Source organism: Rhamphochromis sp. 'chilingali' (assembly GCF_963969265.1).
Source record: "Rhamphochromis sp. 'chilingali' genome assembly, chromosome: 20".
In the NCBI taxonomy this organism is placed as follows: Eukaryota; Metazoa; Chordata; class Actinopteri; order Cichliformes; family Cichlidae; genus Rhamphochromis; species Rhamphochromis sp. 'chilingali'.
In genome coordinates this window covers 25,875,645-25,895,533 of record NC_137947.1, presented here as the reverse complement: position 1 = coordinate 25,895,533, position 19,889 = coordinate 25,875,645, and the positions used below count along the sequence as shown (strand labels likewise).

The window sequence follows — 19,889 nt, the reverse complement described above, 5'->3', positions numbered from 1 at the left end:
CTTGTTGTAGTCACATGTTAAAGAAACATGTTTTAAGAAAGTACAAGTTATCTTTGTAGTAAAGTCCCACAGCCTTTCATCTTGTATAGTGATGTTACCCCAACTGTAGCGACGCTGACAATGAAAGGACTCCACCTGAGCAGTAACCACTCGTATGTGCAGACGGTTTAAACACCATCGCGCTTTGTTACCGTGCGTAATGAAAATATGTGCTGTCCCGCAGCTGGCAATACAAATGATCAACCAGCTGTGAAATAACGAGTGGATGCTGTAGAGGTGGATAACACTGGTAAGTGTGTGGATGGGAAAGGGCAGGTGGAGATAAGGGAGCTGTTAATTTGTGGAAAGACTTGAGAGCAGGTGGGACACTCGATAAAGGGATGGATTAATATTACGGCTGCTGACTGTGTGCGCGTGGCTGATGATATACATCTTGTGGAGAGGAGGAGAAGAAACAAAGACCTAATGAAACATCCCAACAGCCTCGTAAATCCAATCAGACAACTGTCCACACTGATGAGACGCAGACAGCGCCGCGACTGGCTGGGAGACTGTGACGTCAGCAGGAGGATCCCTTACATGGTCTTGTTACAAACAGCTTTGACAGGAGGGCCTGCTGCCATGGAGATAGCATCCCAGTGACCTCCTGGTGGGTGTTAAGCTCTGACTGACCTCCTGCTGCCTGAGTGACAGCGCTGCTATGCGATTGTGATGAAGTATGAGATACTGTGATGGAATGTGTGCGAGGGAAATATGTTTTGCGGTTAACTGATTGCCACGGAGCAGAGAGACTGAAAATGCATTCATCATGTTAATCACAGTAACTCATGATACATATCCTACGATAACTGTGGCATCGCGATACAGCAGTTCTGCAAGAAAATCACAATATTTGTGATTGTAGAAGAAAAAATTACCTCTAAAAAGGCAAAGACCAAGAACTGTGCATTTCAAGGTTTTCATGCGTTTTTTAGCAGTGATTAAAACAGGTTAAAATGCTCAAATCAAAATAAACATTAACATTTAGATGCTAATAATCACTGAACGTGTGATGATGTTTGTGCAACAATTATGCAACTTTTAGAACTCGCTAATTTTCTCCCCCTTCTGAGAGTTTCTTCTTTTAACCTGTATATTTTACTAATTACTGTGACTATTTCCTGACAACTTTAAAAAAGTGGAAATATGCAGGAACTCATAACTTTTGGCCAGAATTGACTATTTTTGGTGACAAAGCGTGGCACTAACTTCCTTAATTGGCACAGGTTGCTAGGAGTTAGTGGAGAACAAGCTGAAACCTGTGGAGCTGAAAAATGACAATCCACAGTGTCAAAAATATTGGCATCCACCAGCGCTTCCCCTCAGCTTCCTAGTAAACACACCTATTGTATATATTTTTTCAGAAAAACCTGACCTCAGGGTCAGTGAGATTCAAACTTGTATGAAATTTTAAGTAGATACACCTATGGAAAAAAGTAAACAGTTCATGTGTTCCTACCATCTTTCCCCGCTGCTGTGCTGAGCGCGTTTCTCGCAGGGTGAAGACGTTGCCGCAGACCGAGATCTCCCTCCAGACGCCTGGTTTGGAGTCCTGGCTAAAGCCGTTGCGAGGGTGCATCACCAGCACGCCATTGGTGGTCAACCCGTCCATCTGACCATCAGATGTCTTCCACTTAGCAGCTTTCTCCTGAATGAAGCAAAAAACACGCTGATATTCATATGCGTTCAGCAGCCCTTCGTCCAACCTCCAATCATATTTAGCAGACAATGTGCAGATACATATTTAGCAGACTGAGCTTTCTCTACTGAGCATGTGTGAGTTTAGTGTTGCCACCAAGAGCACTAACAGGACACCATCAGTTGTTGTCCTCTGCTGTCAAACAATGACAAATTGAGAAGGACAGTAAAAACAAGAACATGGGAAAAGTAAAAGCAGGTTAAAGGTTTTAGAATAATATGAGAGCACACGCTCTACGACACGTCTTTCATGTCTTGTTTTCCTCTTTGTCCTGTGGTTCTTTAGTCTTTCCTTCTCTCATCCTTCTGCCTTTTTGCTCTCACAAACTCGCCCACACGTGTCTGAAGCTCCAGATGAAACAGTGCTCACCCCGAGGAAGATGCTCTTGGAAGAGTCGAAGCCTGCGGCGTAAATGCGCGCTGTGTAAGGCGGCGTGCGCTGGCACATAATGCGGCAGGCGAAGCGGGAGATGGTGCTTTGGACCGACTGAGTGTCTGCGTTACTCTGGCTGCCTGCCACTGTATCCGTCACTACAAAGTCTATTGGACTCTCTGTGGATCGACCGATCTGGAGAAGAGAGATGGAAAGATTAGCCCACAATGCTTTTCAGCGATGTGATAATATAATGATGTATTACCTCAGGGGAAGCTGGTAAGATGAAAAACATAACAGAGAATGGAGACAAAAACTGCTAAATGGATGCAGAATGTGTCCAGGATGGAATCCATTAGGAAATTTGAAATACATAAGCCAAGACAGTTGGATAATCTTTAATAGCAGACAATACGCAGAACAAAGACATGCTAGAGACTTTTAAGTAGAGTCGAATTGCTTCACATGCATTGCAAACTTGTATAAAACCCATAAAACCCCTAAAGATGAGTACTTTTCTTCCCTGATAGCGTCACCAGAGTACCATAGACACCACACAGGAAAGCCTCAGTGTTAGTGCAAGTCAAGACAGAACACAATGACTTTGGAGGAATTCTGTGTTAAAAGCTTTACTGATGCAGTAATATCTTTTGTCCAAATCTGACTAAGATGAATGATTCATGATTGGTTCATTTTATTACTCAACACAGTGAGATCAGGACACAGTCAGCTCCAAGAGTTAATGTCACCAGATGGAAAGAAGTCATTATGTGACATGGCTGAAAGCACCAGCAGAGCAGTAGACTGCTTTTTCCAAGCTTAAGGCGACTCACCAGTTAAGGTCATCAGGCAAAAAAAAAAAAAATAATAGAAATTTTAACATTTACCATTTCATTAAAACTCCATTTGATGTAAAGATCATTTTATATCCAAGCATGCATCCGTTTTCTGCTGCTTATTCATGTCTGGGACACAGGGACTCCAGTCTAAGCAGAGATGCTCAGTCTTCCCTTTACCCCTCTTCTGGTGAGGACACTGAAGCCAAGCCAACTGAGAAATGTGTTATCTGCAGCAGGTCCTGGACTTGCCTCCTTCTAGTAGGACGTCACTTAAACCTCCTCCTTTCAAATGACCAAGCTTGCATTTGGGATCTTATTCTTTTTTTCATAGATCGGCCAATAAATGAACAGTTCTGCCTTTTCTTATGCGCAGTTTAGGGCGCCAGGGATTATCCCGCCAACACCTCCGTGAATACACAAAGCACCGGACCCCCATGGATCCTTTTGCAGGTGGTAAACTGACAGGATGGTGGAGTCGAACATCGCTTGAGCTGACAATAAGCCCATTCACCGAGGCTCCTGGGTAGTTTCCTAATCTGGGCAGTACTTCTAAGGTTTTTTTGTTTGTTTTTGTTTTTGTTGCGGTTGTTTTTGCTTTTCTTTTTTTGAATCGCACTTAGTCTGGCCCCTCACCCAGGACCAATTTGCCTTGGGAGACCCTACCAGGGGCAAGTTGCCCCCGACAACATAGCTCCTGGGATCACACGGGCACGCAAACCCCTCCACCACGATAAGGTGGCGATTCATGGAGAGGTGTTACATTAAGGGCTTTTTTTTTTTTTTTTAAATTAAAAACATTTCTACATTTACATTTGTATACACCAGTGGTGGTTCTCAAACTGTGGCTCATCCAGGGGGATGTGGACTATACAAAAGATTTTTGTATAGAAAACAAAACTGTGGTGATGCTTTTGTGTTATTTTTTATTAACTAAAATTCAGCTTTGATCCTTGTTTATTGGTGACTTGATATGGATAAAGCTCAAAAAGAATCTCTGGTTTATACTTTGAGATATGGCACATTATGAAGATGCTGAACCTGTTTTAGTACACAGACAACTATAACTGAAGTACTTTGATATTGTTTTTCAAAGAGGCTTTTTTCTTAGCTTTTCCAAGTCCATTTGTGGCCCTTTATTCATGGTGCACATTGGAATAAAGGGTCCGTTATTACGAGAGGTACAAATTTGGAAGCAGTTTGCTGTAATCAGGACTGAGGTTTCAAAGTATCTCAAGTGTCTATGTGTCACTTCCACTGCTGCAGATCCAACTGCTGACTGTGTTGATAAGCGGGCCAAACCACAACAACTAACTTCCAATTATTTTCAGAAAGACATCATGCACTTCACCTCACACATTGTGCCTCATGTCTCTCATTCCGGCGTCCCTTCAAGGGCTCTGCTTTAAAGATCGAAAATCCCTGCACTAAACACGCAGATGCTCTGTTACCAGCCTCTATTTAATATGTGTGTGAGTGGAGCAGTGAAGTGGAAAAAGTAAGGACTGTGAATTGGTTGTAAAACTCCAGGCACGGTGATAAAAGCTGGGGCTTGTTACCTGGAACATGTCTGTATTGCTGTCGTGGGTGTACTCCACCACCACCGTCTGGGCTCGAGACAGAGTGTAAGAGATGCTGTGCTGGTCTTTGTTGCTTATGGCCTGGAAAGACAGAAGGAAGAGATCAGATCAGCACCGAAAGCAGAATCATACCCTTCACTTTAAATGCAGAAGACTGAACTGAGCATGTTTTCTATCAAAAACACCTCTGACATCTCCTCAATGATCCTTGCAGAAAATAACAGATGCACACGGGAAGGGTGGAGATGTGTAATCATTAACTGGATCCATGTTCTTTTTGGTCAGTTAGGACCACACACAGGACTGAAACGGACAATCGCTCTTCCAGACTGCAGCTAAAGCCTGGCCTGTGCGCGAGTGCGTGTGTGAGTCAGGGTATAAAAGTGTGCGTTCTCAGAGAAGCCATTATGTGCTGATGTCAAACCAAAAAAAGCACTCTCTCGCACACATACACAACTACAATTCCCTGATCATTTAACAGATTTTAGTGGATTTCTGGGCAGTCTTTGGGCTGATGATGGAAACACATGAACGTGTTCTACCCTGGATTTTGCAAGAAAATGCTCAGTTACCTTCCACTGGACAGCTCGCATTTGTTTCTCTTATAAACCTTGACCATGTTCCAGTTAAATCCCATGTAAAAACCATTGTCCAAATATATTTTAAAACCTTGACAAAACCTTGTACCTGATTTTTTTCCTTGTTCTGCAAACTCAGGGAAGCTCTGCTGAGCTTTTTTTCCTTTTCTCTCCTGACAATTGTGTGTGTGTTTGTGAGATTCATTGTGTGCAGTACTTTAATATCACAGAACAAAAAAGCAGTTTCACAAAAGCCTTTGTTGGAGCACTGCAGGCCAAAACCACTGAACCAGTGTGTTTGTATTTGACGTTTTCATAAAAACAACATCCCACACCTACGCAGAGATGAATTAAAGAATGCAATTTTCCATCATTAAATGTTTAGGCCATGTGTTTAATGAATCTAACTGACGGCTGCAGCTTTGTGATCACTTGTAAGTCTAAAAGGTCGTGTTATTGTGCGTCTCACCTTGGCTGCTTGTGGAGAGCAGGCGACGTGAACTGTGCTGGGCTTCACCCCGTTTGCCTTCGGCCTCTTGCAAAGTGCAAAGCGGCTTTTACGTCGCCCCCGATCCCCGTTGGGCAGAGAGCCATTGTATCTGCATGTACACACACACACACACACACACACACAAACATAAACACACTTATGCATGCATAAAACAATAGGGCATTATTGTCTGGGCAGCTGCATAATACGCTGGAAAAAACAGTCATTGTGGAAAATGCTTGAGGCCTTTTAGTGCACTCCCTCCAAGTGCCTAAGACTACACGCACACAAACAGCAACCTATACTTTTTATACATGCCTTTCTACAAAAGTACATCATGTGCCCCAAAACAATAAAGCCCTCCAAACATAACCCTCGAAAGGCTGAGAAAATAAACACACAGAGAGACTCATTTAGACTGATACATGGCTGAGGAAAGGAGAATAAACAGAGGCGTTCCCTCCAACAGAAAAGTCTCTGTGGCTCTCAGCAGCACTGTGACTGCGCTGTTGTGTCTCTCTGAGCGTGTGTGTGTGACTTTGTTAACATCCTGAAATAAGAAAACATTCATCACTTCTGTCCACATTTCAGCAGGTCAACAAAGTGCCACTGATTACCAAGACAGAAAGAAAAAATGATATCTGGTTCATCCCTCTCATAAAACCTTCCACTTTCTATTCAGTACAGCAGAAGGAAGGCGCTCACTCGCCCTCACAACAACACAATCAACAAAAGGAAGTCATTAAAGCAAAACAGGTTGAAAGGCAGTTTGAGTTTCCAGGTAAAAGCGGCCACAGAGGATTTCAGGAAGTAGTTACATTATTTCAAAATAAATTCCAGTAGAGCCGAAGTTATGTATCCAGCAAAAAAAAAAAAAAAAAAACAAAGCAAAAAGGACAAAAAGCTGATAGCATTGTTTTTATTTTTAACAAAAACAGACAAAACAATACAGGTTGAATGTTACACACTGGATACATGTTAAAAGTAATATGTAATTCACTGACATTTTATTAGGTACACCTGTTCAAGGCAAATATTTAATCATTTATATTTGATATATACGGCAGGAGCTCTGCGCTGTGACATGCTGAAGTTCAAACGGGGAATCAGAACGGGGAAGGTGATTTAAGATTTGACTTTTAAGGTGGCATGGTCCCACTAATTGCTAATCTACTGGGATTTTCCCACACAACTATCTCTAGGGTTTGCAGAGAAAATATCCAGTGAGCCACAGTTTTCTGGAAGAAAATGCTTTAATGATACCAGAGGTCAGAGAAGCTGGAAACAAGAAGTCAACAGCCACTCAAATGACCACGTGTTATAACCCAGTTTTGCAGACTAAAATTACGTCAGTCATAACACACACACACAGGCAGAAGATCACACCGGGTGCCACTCTTGTCATCTAAAAACAAGAAACTGAGCTACAATTCACACAGACTCTCTTGGACAACAGAAAATTGGAAAAACGCTACCTAGGCTGTTGCGTCTCGACTTCTGTTGTATTGTTCCTGACCATGTCCATCCCTTTATTACCACTGTGAGACCATCTTTGAATGGCCTTCCAGCAGCATAACGTGCCCCAAAGCTCAAATCATATCATATTAGCTTCCTGAACATGACAAGTAGTTTAATAAACTCAAACGACCTCCAAAGTCACCAGATCTCAGTCCAGCAGAGCACCTTTGGGATGTCGTGAAACGGGAAACTCGCATCATGAATAAAAGAAATCTGTGATGCTGTCATGTGTCAATTTGGACAAAAATCCAAAATCTGATGAAAAAAAAAGGATCCAACTCAGTACCAGCGAGGTCTACCTAATAAAGTAAACTAATTGTATTTAAAAAGGTCTTTTGAGTTTTTTGGAAAAATGTGGACAATTTGGATCTTTCAGAAAGTCCATCGGAACAGTATGTTGCACTTTTTGAACTGCTGCAGGATTTTTGTCTAAAATTGTACAAGAGGAGTGGTCTGTTGCACGTTGGACTTCTCTGACTTCATTTATTTGTACAATAAGGAAATGCAATCACATATAATTTGAAGTCTGCCACTAATTATTTAAGCAGACAACACATAATAAATAGTCTAAACAATATTTACATGTATTTATATAAACACACTACATTTTGGTTTTGGTTCTGTTTGCTCATTTATGGAAAATTGTAACAAACTTATTACTGAACAAAAAGAGAGAAATTTCCAAACACATCGGATCCGTGTTTCTCTCAGTACACAGATGTTTTACTCGTTATTGCACACACATGTTTCAGATAAGCCGTCACCAGTGTGAAGTGATATTCCTATGAGCGGTGCCACGGCTTTATAAACATTACTGCATGCATAAACACTGCTCGCTACTTTAACATTGTTATGACATCCAGAAGCCACAGACGTTACGGTATGAACTCTTCTGACTTATACCCTAACTGCACTTTACGTCTCAGAACACATAAGAAACAGTCACACGTAACTCAAGGTTCAATGTGTAGTCTTTCAAAGAGGTAATCTTCTTCATACAGGAAAACTATTCATGCAGTATAAGCACAGTTGGAACGTGTCTCCGGCCAATCAGACTCTTGAAACAAACCCACCCCCTCTATGAAGTCCAGGTATGACAGACGACACAGGCGGGTTTGTGAGGACGCCCAGCCTCCAGCTAAATGTTTCTCTGAGTTAGAAGATCTGGGATCAAACAACGCTTGAAGGGTTTATGAGTAACCATGGTGAGAGAACAGAGCCACGGCAACGTTTGGGAAGAGTAACCATGGCAAGACTGTAACCATGGTGAAGTTTAGCCCGTATCCAGAGCAAGGGCAGGGCGGTCTGCTGGAAAGAGCCCAAAGTGTTCCTGGCAGTTCAAAATCAGGTTCCCATGGGTAGCAGTACTGCATGCATGACACGAATATTCTCAAAACAAAAGCAGAAAGGTCAAAGATCGGCGACAAGTTCATGATTGTGCATGCAGGTTGGAAGACAGGAAGAACCAGAGTCAGGAAAAAGTTAGTCTGAATGTGCAGATTCATACTGTATTCCTTATTTCCGACAGCTAGCACCATCTAGTATGTTTGTGTGTGTCTGTGTGTGTCTGTGTATTCACTCCAAACACTAATAAACTAAATCCCAGTTTGCAGCAACAAGGTAACACTCATACAGTAAACCTATAAAAGCATAAAGGCAGGTAGTGTGAGCAATTACTTCTCATGCATGAGTCACTCTCTGTGTCTCTGTTTATATGTGTAAAACCAAGCAGCAACTATCAGGGCTGAAAAATAAAGTGAGCAAGGCCAAAAACCGCAGTTCCTCTAGTGGACATTTAAAGGCCAGCTCTGATAGCGAGCCAATCCCCAAAGACATGTTAAAAACATACAAGTTTATACGGCATAAAGTTTGGGTGTATGGTCCCATTGACTGACAGGTGGATGCTGACATGGGTAAATGTAGTCTCCAAGGCCTCACCTCTATTATTGAGTCTCCAAATGCGGCATTTGGGAAAACCTGACGAATTATCTGGCTTATTGTTAAATCTACCAATCCAGTCACCTTTAACACTGCAATAGTACTGACTTAGAGTTGGTAATTACTTAAAAAGATGTTGTGCTTTAAAAAGTAGGCAATAAAAGACAAAATATACATGATTGTAATAGTTCTCTCCGTGAGACCTGTATCTATGTGTTTGCACAGCTGTGGAGTATAGGGAATCACATTCATGATTCATGAGGATTTAAGCCACACGGATAAACTAATAATATTTGTGGACACACAGTTAAGCTCACAGAAATGATGCATGCAGACAGACAGAGGTGCACTGGGGGAGGGATCTCATCTGCAGCATTACAGCTGTTTAAAAGCCCCACATGCATGTCCAGGGCACCTGTAAACAGACCATCCCCAGAGACACCACAGCATTCCTCCGCATTAGGCTACTAGCATTACTGGGCATGAAACATATTGGACTCAGTTAGGCGTTTAGATCGTTGATGGGTTTCTCTGTTGCTATTTGTGGATCTGTTGTCAGTTACACAGGCGACACAAACAGAAGGACAAACAGACATTCAGATGGGTGGAGTTTACAACAGCTAAGCTGTTTACTTCATAGAACCATGAAAACCTTCCAGCTGCCTTCCAAGTAATTTATTGCATTGCCTTTTGTCTCCCAACCCCCCAGCTAGCAAAAGTGCAATCATCCTGATTTGGCACGAGGTTTTATGATAGGGAAGAGGTGAAACAGAGAGCCCTGGTTTCTTGAGCTGTTCACCCATCATGCCCCAGGAGGATGCTGGCAGTGATTCAAGGTAAATCAAATGATCAGCTCAATACAGTCACATTTTTACATTTTCTGAGGATTTCTTCAACAGCTGCTTTCCGATAATTTATTGCGAGACATTTGTTGTTGGTGTCACAGTACAATTTGGCTGCAACTAGAGCAGCTGAACACAGTTTTGCTATGGGCCAGTTGGGATCCCATGAATGGCTGGAAATATGTTGTGCATGAACACAGTTTGATAAATAAAAAACTAAAAATATCGTGGATATCATTTAGCAATGATTTAGTCCACATAAAGGCCTCAAAGTTACACCATTTAGTCAGTGCGGGTAACTAAATACACAAAAACCAACAAATCAAACTAAGTCTGCAGCTGGCTACGATTTGGGCCTTTGCCAGTTTTAATTGACAAAGGTCTCATGTGTCTTTGAGTTTTGACACATGAGACTAGAGCAATGCTACTTTATAGCTCAGTCACACTAGAATAAAAATAGGATATCAACCTCCTTGGAGAAAAGTTGCCCAGTGATTGCACTGAATATTTTTGCGTTAAGATACCAGAGGCTGAGCGAAAACACCCTTTACTTTTGGATGGTAACTTTCAATCGACAAAGGATTGAAAGACAAGAAAGACAAGAAAACTCGCAGCGTGGCTTGAGTGCCGGTGATGTCTTTACTTGACTGTGATAGGTCAAAACGCCTGCTGTGGTGCTAATGTGAGGGTTAGATGCTCAACTCCCACAGTGACCACTCACGAAACACATGCAGTTTCAATGAACCCTGCAAAGGTTTAAAGAGCAGCCTCAGTTGCTGCACAGTATGTATTTGCTCATGTCATGGAGCAGTGAGTGCCTGTGTTGACCTTTAAAAAAGGGAGGCCTGACCTAGAATCAAAAAACTAGGAGCAGAAAAAGCACAGCAAAACGGAAAACTGGGGTTCTCCCTTGTAAAGCCATTGAACTGAGTTTACTGCTCACTGCGGTTTTCCACTAGGGAAAATTTCCACGGTCATCTCCCTGACAATGCTGCTCTAGCACAACCCAGAACAACAAACTGTGAGTCAGCTGTGGATCCAACTATGTGTGTGTGTGTATAAGACATGAAAAATGTGCGCTCTATGCTCATAAATGTGTGTGCGTGCATGTGCATGTTTGTGCGTCTATGAACGTGCATGTAAGGAGTCTTTCCGACATCTGCATTCCTCTGTGGAGTGGGCTGGGACAGGGACCAGAGTGGAATGCCCCTTTGGGGAATAAACAGGAGATACATACAGATAGAGGAAGTCCTCCACTGTCGGTTGTTACTGGAGAAAGTGTGTGTGCAGTTAGAGTTATGCGTCTTCTATGCTGAAGATGCAGGGTGGAGTGAAGGGTTTTTCCTACAGCTGACTATGTGGACTTGACTCAAAACAAATCTCAGCATCCACTGATCTAGTAACGCATCAAGCAATGTGGGTACTGTCATGTTCAATAAGTCCAAAGCACCAGATCTGTGTGTTCTCAGTGCATGACCCTGTGTGGATAAAAATATCCCCACTGTTTATGCTGCTTTGTGGAAACACATTCCTTTTGTTTCTTTTTGGCATCTTTTCAAAAGAATCATTCTAAGCGTGTCAGAAAATATCCACAGATAAACTGACCAATCAAAGTACCTTTAAAATTTCACTGTATTTCTCTTGCAACCCCTATTATGTTTCTATAATTCTCTTCAGCAGAAATCAGCTGAACGGTATAAACATTATTAAGCTACAACATGTTGCCGGTTCTTTGGTGCTTTTTAAAAGTTCTTTAGTTTTTGGGGGTTTTTTTTGCTGGTTTTATATCTATAAGATGGTTTAGGTGACATGAGGGTAATGAGGCTGCATTAGCCAACTTATAGCGCCAACATTTATAGAAAAGTCTGAATCAGTGTTGAATGATACATTACATTTCTGTAACCAACCACTGTCAGTCCAGCATCTAGAATGCCAGATAATAACTGTGTAGCAAAACACAGTCAAAAAACAGAGCTTCATGGATTCCCCAAATCCATAACAGTGACTATATTCATCATGCATGACCATGAAGGATATTAAGGTATTATCTGTCTGTGTTTTGAGGGTGAGTCTTGGTTTATGAAGCCAGATTAACAGTCCTAGAACTTACAGGCAGCAACCAACACATTTAATTATTAACCAACCATGAATCAGATTCTTTAATTAAACACATCAACAAATTAAATAGAAATATTACCGGTATAAATAATTTTCATGAATTTGACAACCTCTAAAAAAGTGACAGACATGAGAAAAAAGTGCACAAAAATTTTCCTTTGAAATTGAGGAAGACTTAAAAAATAAACATGATATTTTGAGTATTGAGGTGCCAGGGAATTTAACGAATAATTAGGCAGATTTGAATTTGAGCTTACTTTTTTATTACAATTATTATTCTAGCACCATGAAAACATTTCTGTTTTTTCACCATGCTGCAGTATTATTTGGCCTGTATGTGCTATTGGCTATGAAATAAAATGATATAAAGCTTTTATGAGGTGTTGTAAACGCATAAATGCAAAAAATATGGGTCATTTTAACCCACCGCTTTGTGCTTGCTAGGCAGCATGATGGTGTTATGATACATCATGTGTACTTCAGCTTTTGTGGATATAACTGAGATGTTGCTGTCATGGAATTAAAGCTACAGCATGCTCTCATAATGTGCTGCAGGTGCATAATTGCAAAAATTAGGTCATTTGAGCCCATTACTATGTGGTTTCCAGGCAAACTGATGGTGTCCTAATAAATCATGAACTTTTGTGGGTATAAGTTAATATGTTGCTGTAGTGAAATAGAAACGATACAATGCTTTTACAAGGTATAGCTGCATAAATGCTAAAAAAAAAAAAAAAAAGGGTTGTTAGGCTGCTGTTAGGTGGTTGCTAGGCAATGTGACAATGTCATCATATCTGATATAGATAAGAACCTTTCTGGGCCTAAGATGTACCTGTGTGTCAAGTTTGGTTACTCAACTCCTGATCCTGTGGGAGGAATTGGCGGCCCAGACTCAAACACTTACTAATATAGTAAGAAGATTAACAGACAAAAATAACTGCATAAAAATAATACAAATTAAAAAATGTGTGTTCTGGATGTGAGGCTGAGTATCTGTCATCTGCTTACCCTAGCACAATGAGCTCTCCATACTTCACTGGCACTTTGGTGGAGGCGGTGGTGGAGATGTTTTCCTGCTCCGGGGAGTACATTGGGCACGGTTGATTGAGGTCTGGAGGAATTTGAGGCAAGGAACGATGGGTGAGATGCAACGGGGTCACGGGAGGAAGGAAGGGGCAACGAGGGGAAGGGAGGGGGTTGGTGCTGATCGAATGGAGCACTGGGGAGAATAAGGAGAAGAAGGAAGGGGAAGGGTCAGCTGAGCCTCAGCTCCACCCTGTCATGCTTCATGGGTCCTTCTCTTGTAGCTCCACTTGTTCTACACTGAAAAGTGACAAAGACACAAAGATTAGTGTGTTTACTCACAGACAGTCCTGGTATCAGATCATTTAGATACACACTTTTCTTTTTCTGCAGTTTACTTTACTATTTTCACCTCAGGCTGAGAAGTAAAATGACCTTAAAGACTTTACAAAGTTGGGCATCCTTTCATCTTCACTTATAGAATAAACTACGAGTTTAAGATTTTAACAAGCCCTCAATCATGAGGCTGTCCTTTATAGGGGCTCCACATGTGTAAGTCATTTAATGCCACTTTAAATGAAGATTAATGAAATGACATTAAGAACAAATCTTTGTGTACGGGGATCAAAATTATAGCCGGCTGCAGCCACAAAACTTTGTAAATAAGACTTATAAATTAACCCCATAAAAGATGGTAATTAAAACAACAGAAGAAGCAGAAATGAAATAAACTGATAATTATAAATGAGACCAGAACCGATGACAGATGGAGATAGATGGAAATGATTTGGTAAGTTTTTCCTGAATCTTCACCAGTGTTGGTGTCGACCAGAAGAATATCCAGGCGGCCTGTTCCAGATTACACGAGGGGTCGAGCTGGTTCACAGTTTACAAGCATGTCTGAGCGATATTAAGGTCCCAGATGTTGCAGGGTCTTACTAACATCCACTAAAATTTTAAAATCAATTCTAAATTTAACGCAAAGCCAAAGTAATGACCTCAGAACAGGTGTCATATGGTTATATTTTCTTCTTCTTTTTAAACTGCGGAATCTCTGAAGTCAATTAAGATGCTCTTTTGATATTCTTTCGAATATCACGGCCATATTGTGACCATAATCAGTCCGTGTGGTCTGAATATGGTCACACTAGACAACCTTAAACTTCCGCAGATTAAATAAATAAAGGCAAATGTCTACACCTTCACATATCTGGATGGGAAATCTTTCTGCTGACTGATCTGGGTGTCTGCGTTAAGCGCTTTGAGTCATTTTCTGAAGTCAGCATTTATACACAACTTTCTAAATACACAGGAAATCAAAGAAAGGAGAAGAGAAAGAGAGTGTGTGTGAGAAAAGAAGGCATGAGAAAAATGGAGAGGATGGACTTCCTGTTACTTTAAATTTAACTCACGACCTTTCTTGTGTAAGTCCCCCTCTCTTCCAATTACAAGGTAAAAAAAAGAAAAAAAGAAGAAAAACAGCATGCAAATCTTTCCAAATAAGAATATCATCACTTCAAATCCAGGCAACCCTCCACATATGAAGCAGAATATTCCCTGAGTGCCTATTTGCTTAGAGAGCGCATGAATAAAGTATAGGAAGTAAAGTGTTTTGATGAAGAGTGGGGGTAGGTTTGTTGTTTCTCAGTACTCTTAGTGAGGCTAATACAGTCCCAAAAGACTGAGCGTTAGGTTCACGCAGAGGCCTTCCAAATAAATATTTAAGGCACAATGCCCTATTTAGTTTGAACTAAAGGCAACAGTTATATGAGCACTTGTGGAGCATCAGAGTACACCATTTAAAATCAAATCGAGCCCGAATCCAAGGACGTGGCTTGTAGTTGATAATTAAACAACTCACAAAAACTTCCTTTAATAGACTAGACTTGTTTTAGGACCAAAGTTAGAAGAGATTCATCTTTGCAAAAGACTAAAACACCAGAGGCATCAGTACCACTCGCCTCTGTCCAGAAAATAAAGCTTGTTCCAGGAGTTGGTTTTCTTTAATCTGAGATCAACTGGCCACTAAATTGCTATCGAAGGTTTTTGTTATTACAGATGTGTCTGACCTGACTGCAAGCTCTCAACTTGTGGTTAGAATTACTTACTTAGTGATTCTTAGTTTGTTAAATAAAGTCTGAATTTGTAGCACCAAAACCACTAATAACAGGTGTCCTATGCAGCATGGCATAGGTGAGCGCCTAAGCCATGCTGCAGTTAAACTGCTGTCCTGCAGAAATTACCTAACTATTTGAGCAGAAATTTCTTAATTTCTGTTTCAGATGTACGAGGTTTCAACTGGAATCTAAATGCAAGTAGCAATGCAATCTTTGTGATTTTCGCAGAGTTGTCACAGTCAATCACCATATTCTCACATGTAAGATTGCCACCTTGAGCCATGCAATCACAAACTGACAGCAGAGCCACTTTGCCACACCAAAGTGGCTTTGAAGACAGAAGCTGACTATTAGTGTTTGCAGACCTGGTTTCAATCTCTTAAGCAATCATCTCAAAGGCAACAAAACTGCACACTCACGCCACACGGTCGTAAAACCTCTGCTCGTGCCACGCTCTCCAATTACGCCAAGTCCCCATACCACCAGCATCAGTAGCCTTCTATAGGCAAGCTGGCCATTAAAACACTTTTACACTGTACATTTCTCTCTGCCCTGCTGTTATCACAGATGTGTTTAACTCGCTTGTCATCCTAACAGAACGAATTATCACAGTAACAAGTGTCAAATGTATTGTGAATGAGGTTTTCTTACCTCTGGAACAGAATCTGGAAGTTCAGAGGAAAGCTTTTTATGGAAAGGCATCTCTCATCAAACTATTCCAGAAATGAAAAAGCTACTTCCCAAAATATATATTAAAAAAAAGATGTTCTGCTGTTAAGAACAGTGCACACATGAAATAGAACGCACAGTACCATGCTGTGCAAAACAAAGTCTGATATGATTTGTTGCCCTCACTTTTAGAAGTCTGCTGATTACGCCTACAGCTCATATGCTCAGTGGGTTACTAGGAGGAAGATGCCTCTTTGCGCTAAATGGTAGATGCATACACATAAACAGTTCCCACACAGAAACAGGAAGTCAGAGTGTTTATACCACCACAAGCGCCGCTTTCAGGCCGATCAGTTGTGACAAGCTGTGGGTATCAGTGGTGCACCCAACTCTCATTTTTTCTACTGCTTCGACATGTCATGTGCAAATTAAGCTCGCAGTAGCTCAAAACGTTACCTGGAGATGAGTAAATATTACAGCAGAGAGCATGGGGAAACACTGCATTGTGGTTTACACTTGAGTGGCAGTTTCTAGAGGTGAGAACACATTTACATAATTTAGTTCACTGGTGAAGAAAGGCTTTCCCAGGTTCAGCTTTGGGCAGCTTTTAATGACCCAGAAACCTACTTCTTGGTCTTGCTGACAGTAATCTGATCTCTCGTCATAACATGAGAAAAAATAACATGAGGGAGGAGTTGGTTTTTTAAGTACTCAGATGAGGGCATCACAACTAAGATTTTTAGGAGCTAGACGCTTTACATGCTAAATGCTCATGCAGTCATAAACTGCTTTACAAAAAGATCCATGTAGCCACAGTGATATTACTCACTGGTTTTGGACCACGTTCTCTATTATTTTTTGGAGCCAGAGGTGACCATATTTAGATGCCTGACACCTACCTTTGTCATGACACCTATTCATCAGATAGATAAACTCTAGTATTCAAGTGGATGAGCTCAACCTGTGAGCTTTCTAGAGCTCTAAAGTTGGGTATTTTAAAATGAGTGTCTATGGGGAATGACAGTAGGCAGCAAAAGATGGATGCAGTTACCATGATGTTCCCCACAAAACCTCAAAATCTGTTTTTTTGCCACCATCTTGGCGTTGTGAAACCAGATGTGACATGAGGGGGACTATGTTGGCAAATGGCGGTGGTTAACAACTTGTGAGTGACAGGCAACTGGGAAATCCTCCTTTCTGAAACTTCAATATGACTGGAAATGAGTGATGTCATGGCCCAGGACTGCTTTGCCATAGAATCCTATAAGATGAGAGCCCCTTTTTGCAACCACAGACATCACTTCTTTGTGGCCAATAAAAAGAGCTTGAGTTTAACTCATGTCTTGTCTTTTTGAAAACTAAAAAACAAAAATTTGGTCCACCCCAAGGATCGGGTCCCCCGACACAAACAGAGTAATATAGTGTACGCTGTTAAGTGCCAGGAGGATTGCTAGGATTAATACATCGGGGAAACCAAACAACCTCTGGCTAAGCGGATGGCACAACACAGAAGAGCCACCTCGTCAGACCAGAACTCTGCAGTCTATTTACACCTACAGACTAGTGGACACTCTTTTAATGATGAGGATGTACACATCCTGGACAGGGAGGAACTCTGGTTTGAGCGGGAAGTCAAGGAGGCGATTTAGGTGAAAAGGGAAAGACCATCTCTGAATCGAGGAGGGGGCCTAAGGGTACATCTTTCGCCATCTTGCAATGCTGTGATTGCAGCCTTTCCCCAACTCTCTTTGAATCGTACTCATGGCCATTGATCAGTGGTCTTTGATCAATGAGCTTTGATCAGTGGTTGTTGATCAATGGTCACGAGCATTTGCATATTAATGAGCAAGGAACTGCTCTCACAGCCCATTGTTCCTTCAGTGGTGCTGGTTTCAGTCATTATGTAAATGTACTGTTTATAAGATTGGGAAAACCTGCAGTCAGCTGAGACTGAAGAAGTCACTTGGATGAGTAACGAAACGTTTCTCCCACTGAAAACGCTACGTCCAGATGAACAGAATCAACTTTTTGGGATTTGAAAACTATTGTTACTAGACACAGACAGCGCAGCGATATTCAGTGTTAGTACATCTGGTACCAAGCTGGGACTACACATTATTTTTATCTGATACAATGGTCACAGTGTCAGATTAGCTGATTATTGTATTTGACTGAGAACTTGGTAATAAAAAAGACAACTGGTGACGACTGTGTGCTCACAGATCTCTGTGGAAGATTCACAAAAATTCCAACGTGCTGTATCTGGTTCAGAGTAGACAATATCAGATGATCAGGCACGTCATTTCACCCCATCAGAAAGATTATGACTTACTTAGATTAGCCAGAACTGTTGTGGCATTGCTGACACTTGAAGAGCAGAGTTCAGCAGGTGCTGAAAAGAGCAGTGAATCCTCTCAGCTTATCCCGACACTAGACACTACTGTGAAACTAGATGCAGCCCACATGCTCCTCTTACAGAAGAGGTTAAACCCACTAACCCTAAACCTCGACTCTGAATTATCAGCACACATGAAAACACACGTCTTACTGTACAAAAACACACACACACACACACACACACACACACACACACACACACACACACACACACACACACACACACACGTTTGCACAATCAGCAGTGCTGAGCAAACTGTTGGCTGACTCACTGGGAATTGATTTTTTTCCAATGGATCTAGACGTTGAAAACAAAGCAAAAACAGGTCAGGATGCTGTGGGTTTCATTACTGGAAGCGGCTCCAGGGTGTTGATCTTTCTGTCTCAGCTCAGAAAAACCAGTAGCTGCCTCTTCAGGAACAAAAACTGCGCATTCTGTTTTTTTCTTAAAACACGACCGAGGTAATGGTGAAAAGTGAGGTGGGATTTGCGGTGCTGGATGCACATTTATGGACTCAGCCATGTTCAAACAAAGCTACACTAAATGGACAGCAAAGTGGACCATAACGAACAAACACAATCATTTAATCTGAAAGTTATTTTCTGGCTAATAGATTAATCATTTGCTCTACAGACAAAAACTCTGCAAATCTAATATTTTGTCACTGCTGGCATCTTCACATACTCACTTTACATGTCTTTAAAAACAAATGGGTGCTTTCACTCAAGAAAAAAACTGGGCAACGATAAAGAGTGCTGCGGATTCATTTTCTGGCAGCTCTTCTCTGCTTTAATTTGGTTTAAACAATTTGTTAATCTGCCCACATCATTTGCTTAAAGAATCATCTTTCTGAGGAAAATAAATGCATTTTGTATTACGGACTAATAATATCCATAAACTGGAGGAGCTGAGGGGGAGCAAACTGTTTAAAAAGGACGTCCCCTGTACACATACGTTGCATACACTGCATGGGCGTGTATATAATTTTTTTAATGTGTGTCTGACTAAGCTCTCGGCCTCTGCAGCTTCATGACATAGAGCTCCGTGTGGCTGCATGCCAAGTGCTGCTTAGCGACCGAGACACAGTCCTACAACAATAGGGCCATATCTCAGAAAGGCTGACTTTGCTGGCCGAGGTCACTGCTTGTAACGGTGAGCTGCTGACAGCGAGAACAGAACCCTCAAAATCAAAAGCCTTCTGAAAAGTTTACTTCATGAAGGCACCTGCTATTCTCACCGGCTTCCAAAAGAGCTCAACACATGATGATGAACACACACCAAATTTTTCATATTTGCATGCAGGATAGCAGCTGTACTTTTTCTTTTTAATGCATCGCCAACTTAGCAACAGTGCAACATGTCAAACTGTGCTATTTAGTGTATGCCATTGAGCAACACAGAGCCGTGCCCAGTGAAACCGAGCTTGCATCAGCCCCCCACGCCACACACTTAACAGAGATCTCTGCAGGATTTGAATCCAGCACAATGCTTTCATGTTGAGTTAAAATGTGTGCAGTTCTTAAAAAGGGTTGTGTTATGGTAAGTTAAAGGCTGACACACTTTCAGGATCACAAAGCACAGCTTTGTTGAAACAAACAACATAACTACAGAGGCAGCGTGTTTCTCGGCTGGCAGGTCAGGAACCTGAAATGGGTCAGAAAATAGAACTAAC

The 19,889-nt window shown here is 41.5% G+C and overlaps 1 protein-coding gene across 2 annotated transcripts in view; it reads right to left on the bottom strand.

Annotated features, from left to right (window-relative positions):
- peli1b (pellino E3 ubiquitin protein ligase 1b) overlaps positions 1–19,889 on the bottom strand; it is a 50,460-nt gene that overhangs the window by 6,629 nt on the left and 23,942 nt on the right. For both annotated transcript variants that reach the window (XM_080869548.1, XM_080869547.1), the window contains exons 2-6: positions 13,019–13,333; positions 5,574–5,703; positions 4,506–4,607; positions 2,108–2,305; positions 1,499–1,687 (exon numbers count right to left, since the gene is read on the bottom strand). In XM_080869548.1, the coding sequence (XP_080725674.1) occupies positions 1,499–1,687; positions 2,108–2,305; positions 4,506–4,607; positions 5,574–5,703; positions 13,019–13,101 (702 nt within the window). In that variant the 5' untranslated portion in view covers positions 13,102–13,333. The remainder of the gene's footprint in view (positions 1–1,498; positions 1,688–2,107; positions 2,306–4,505; positions 4,608–5,573; positions 5,704–13,018; positions 13,334–19,889) is intronic.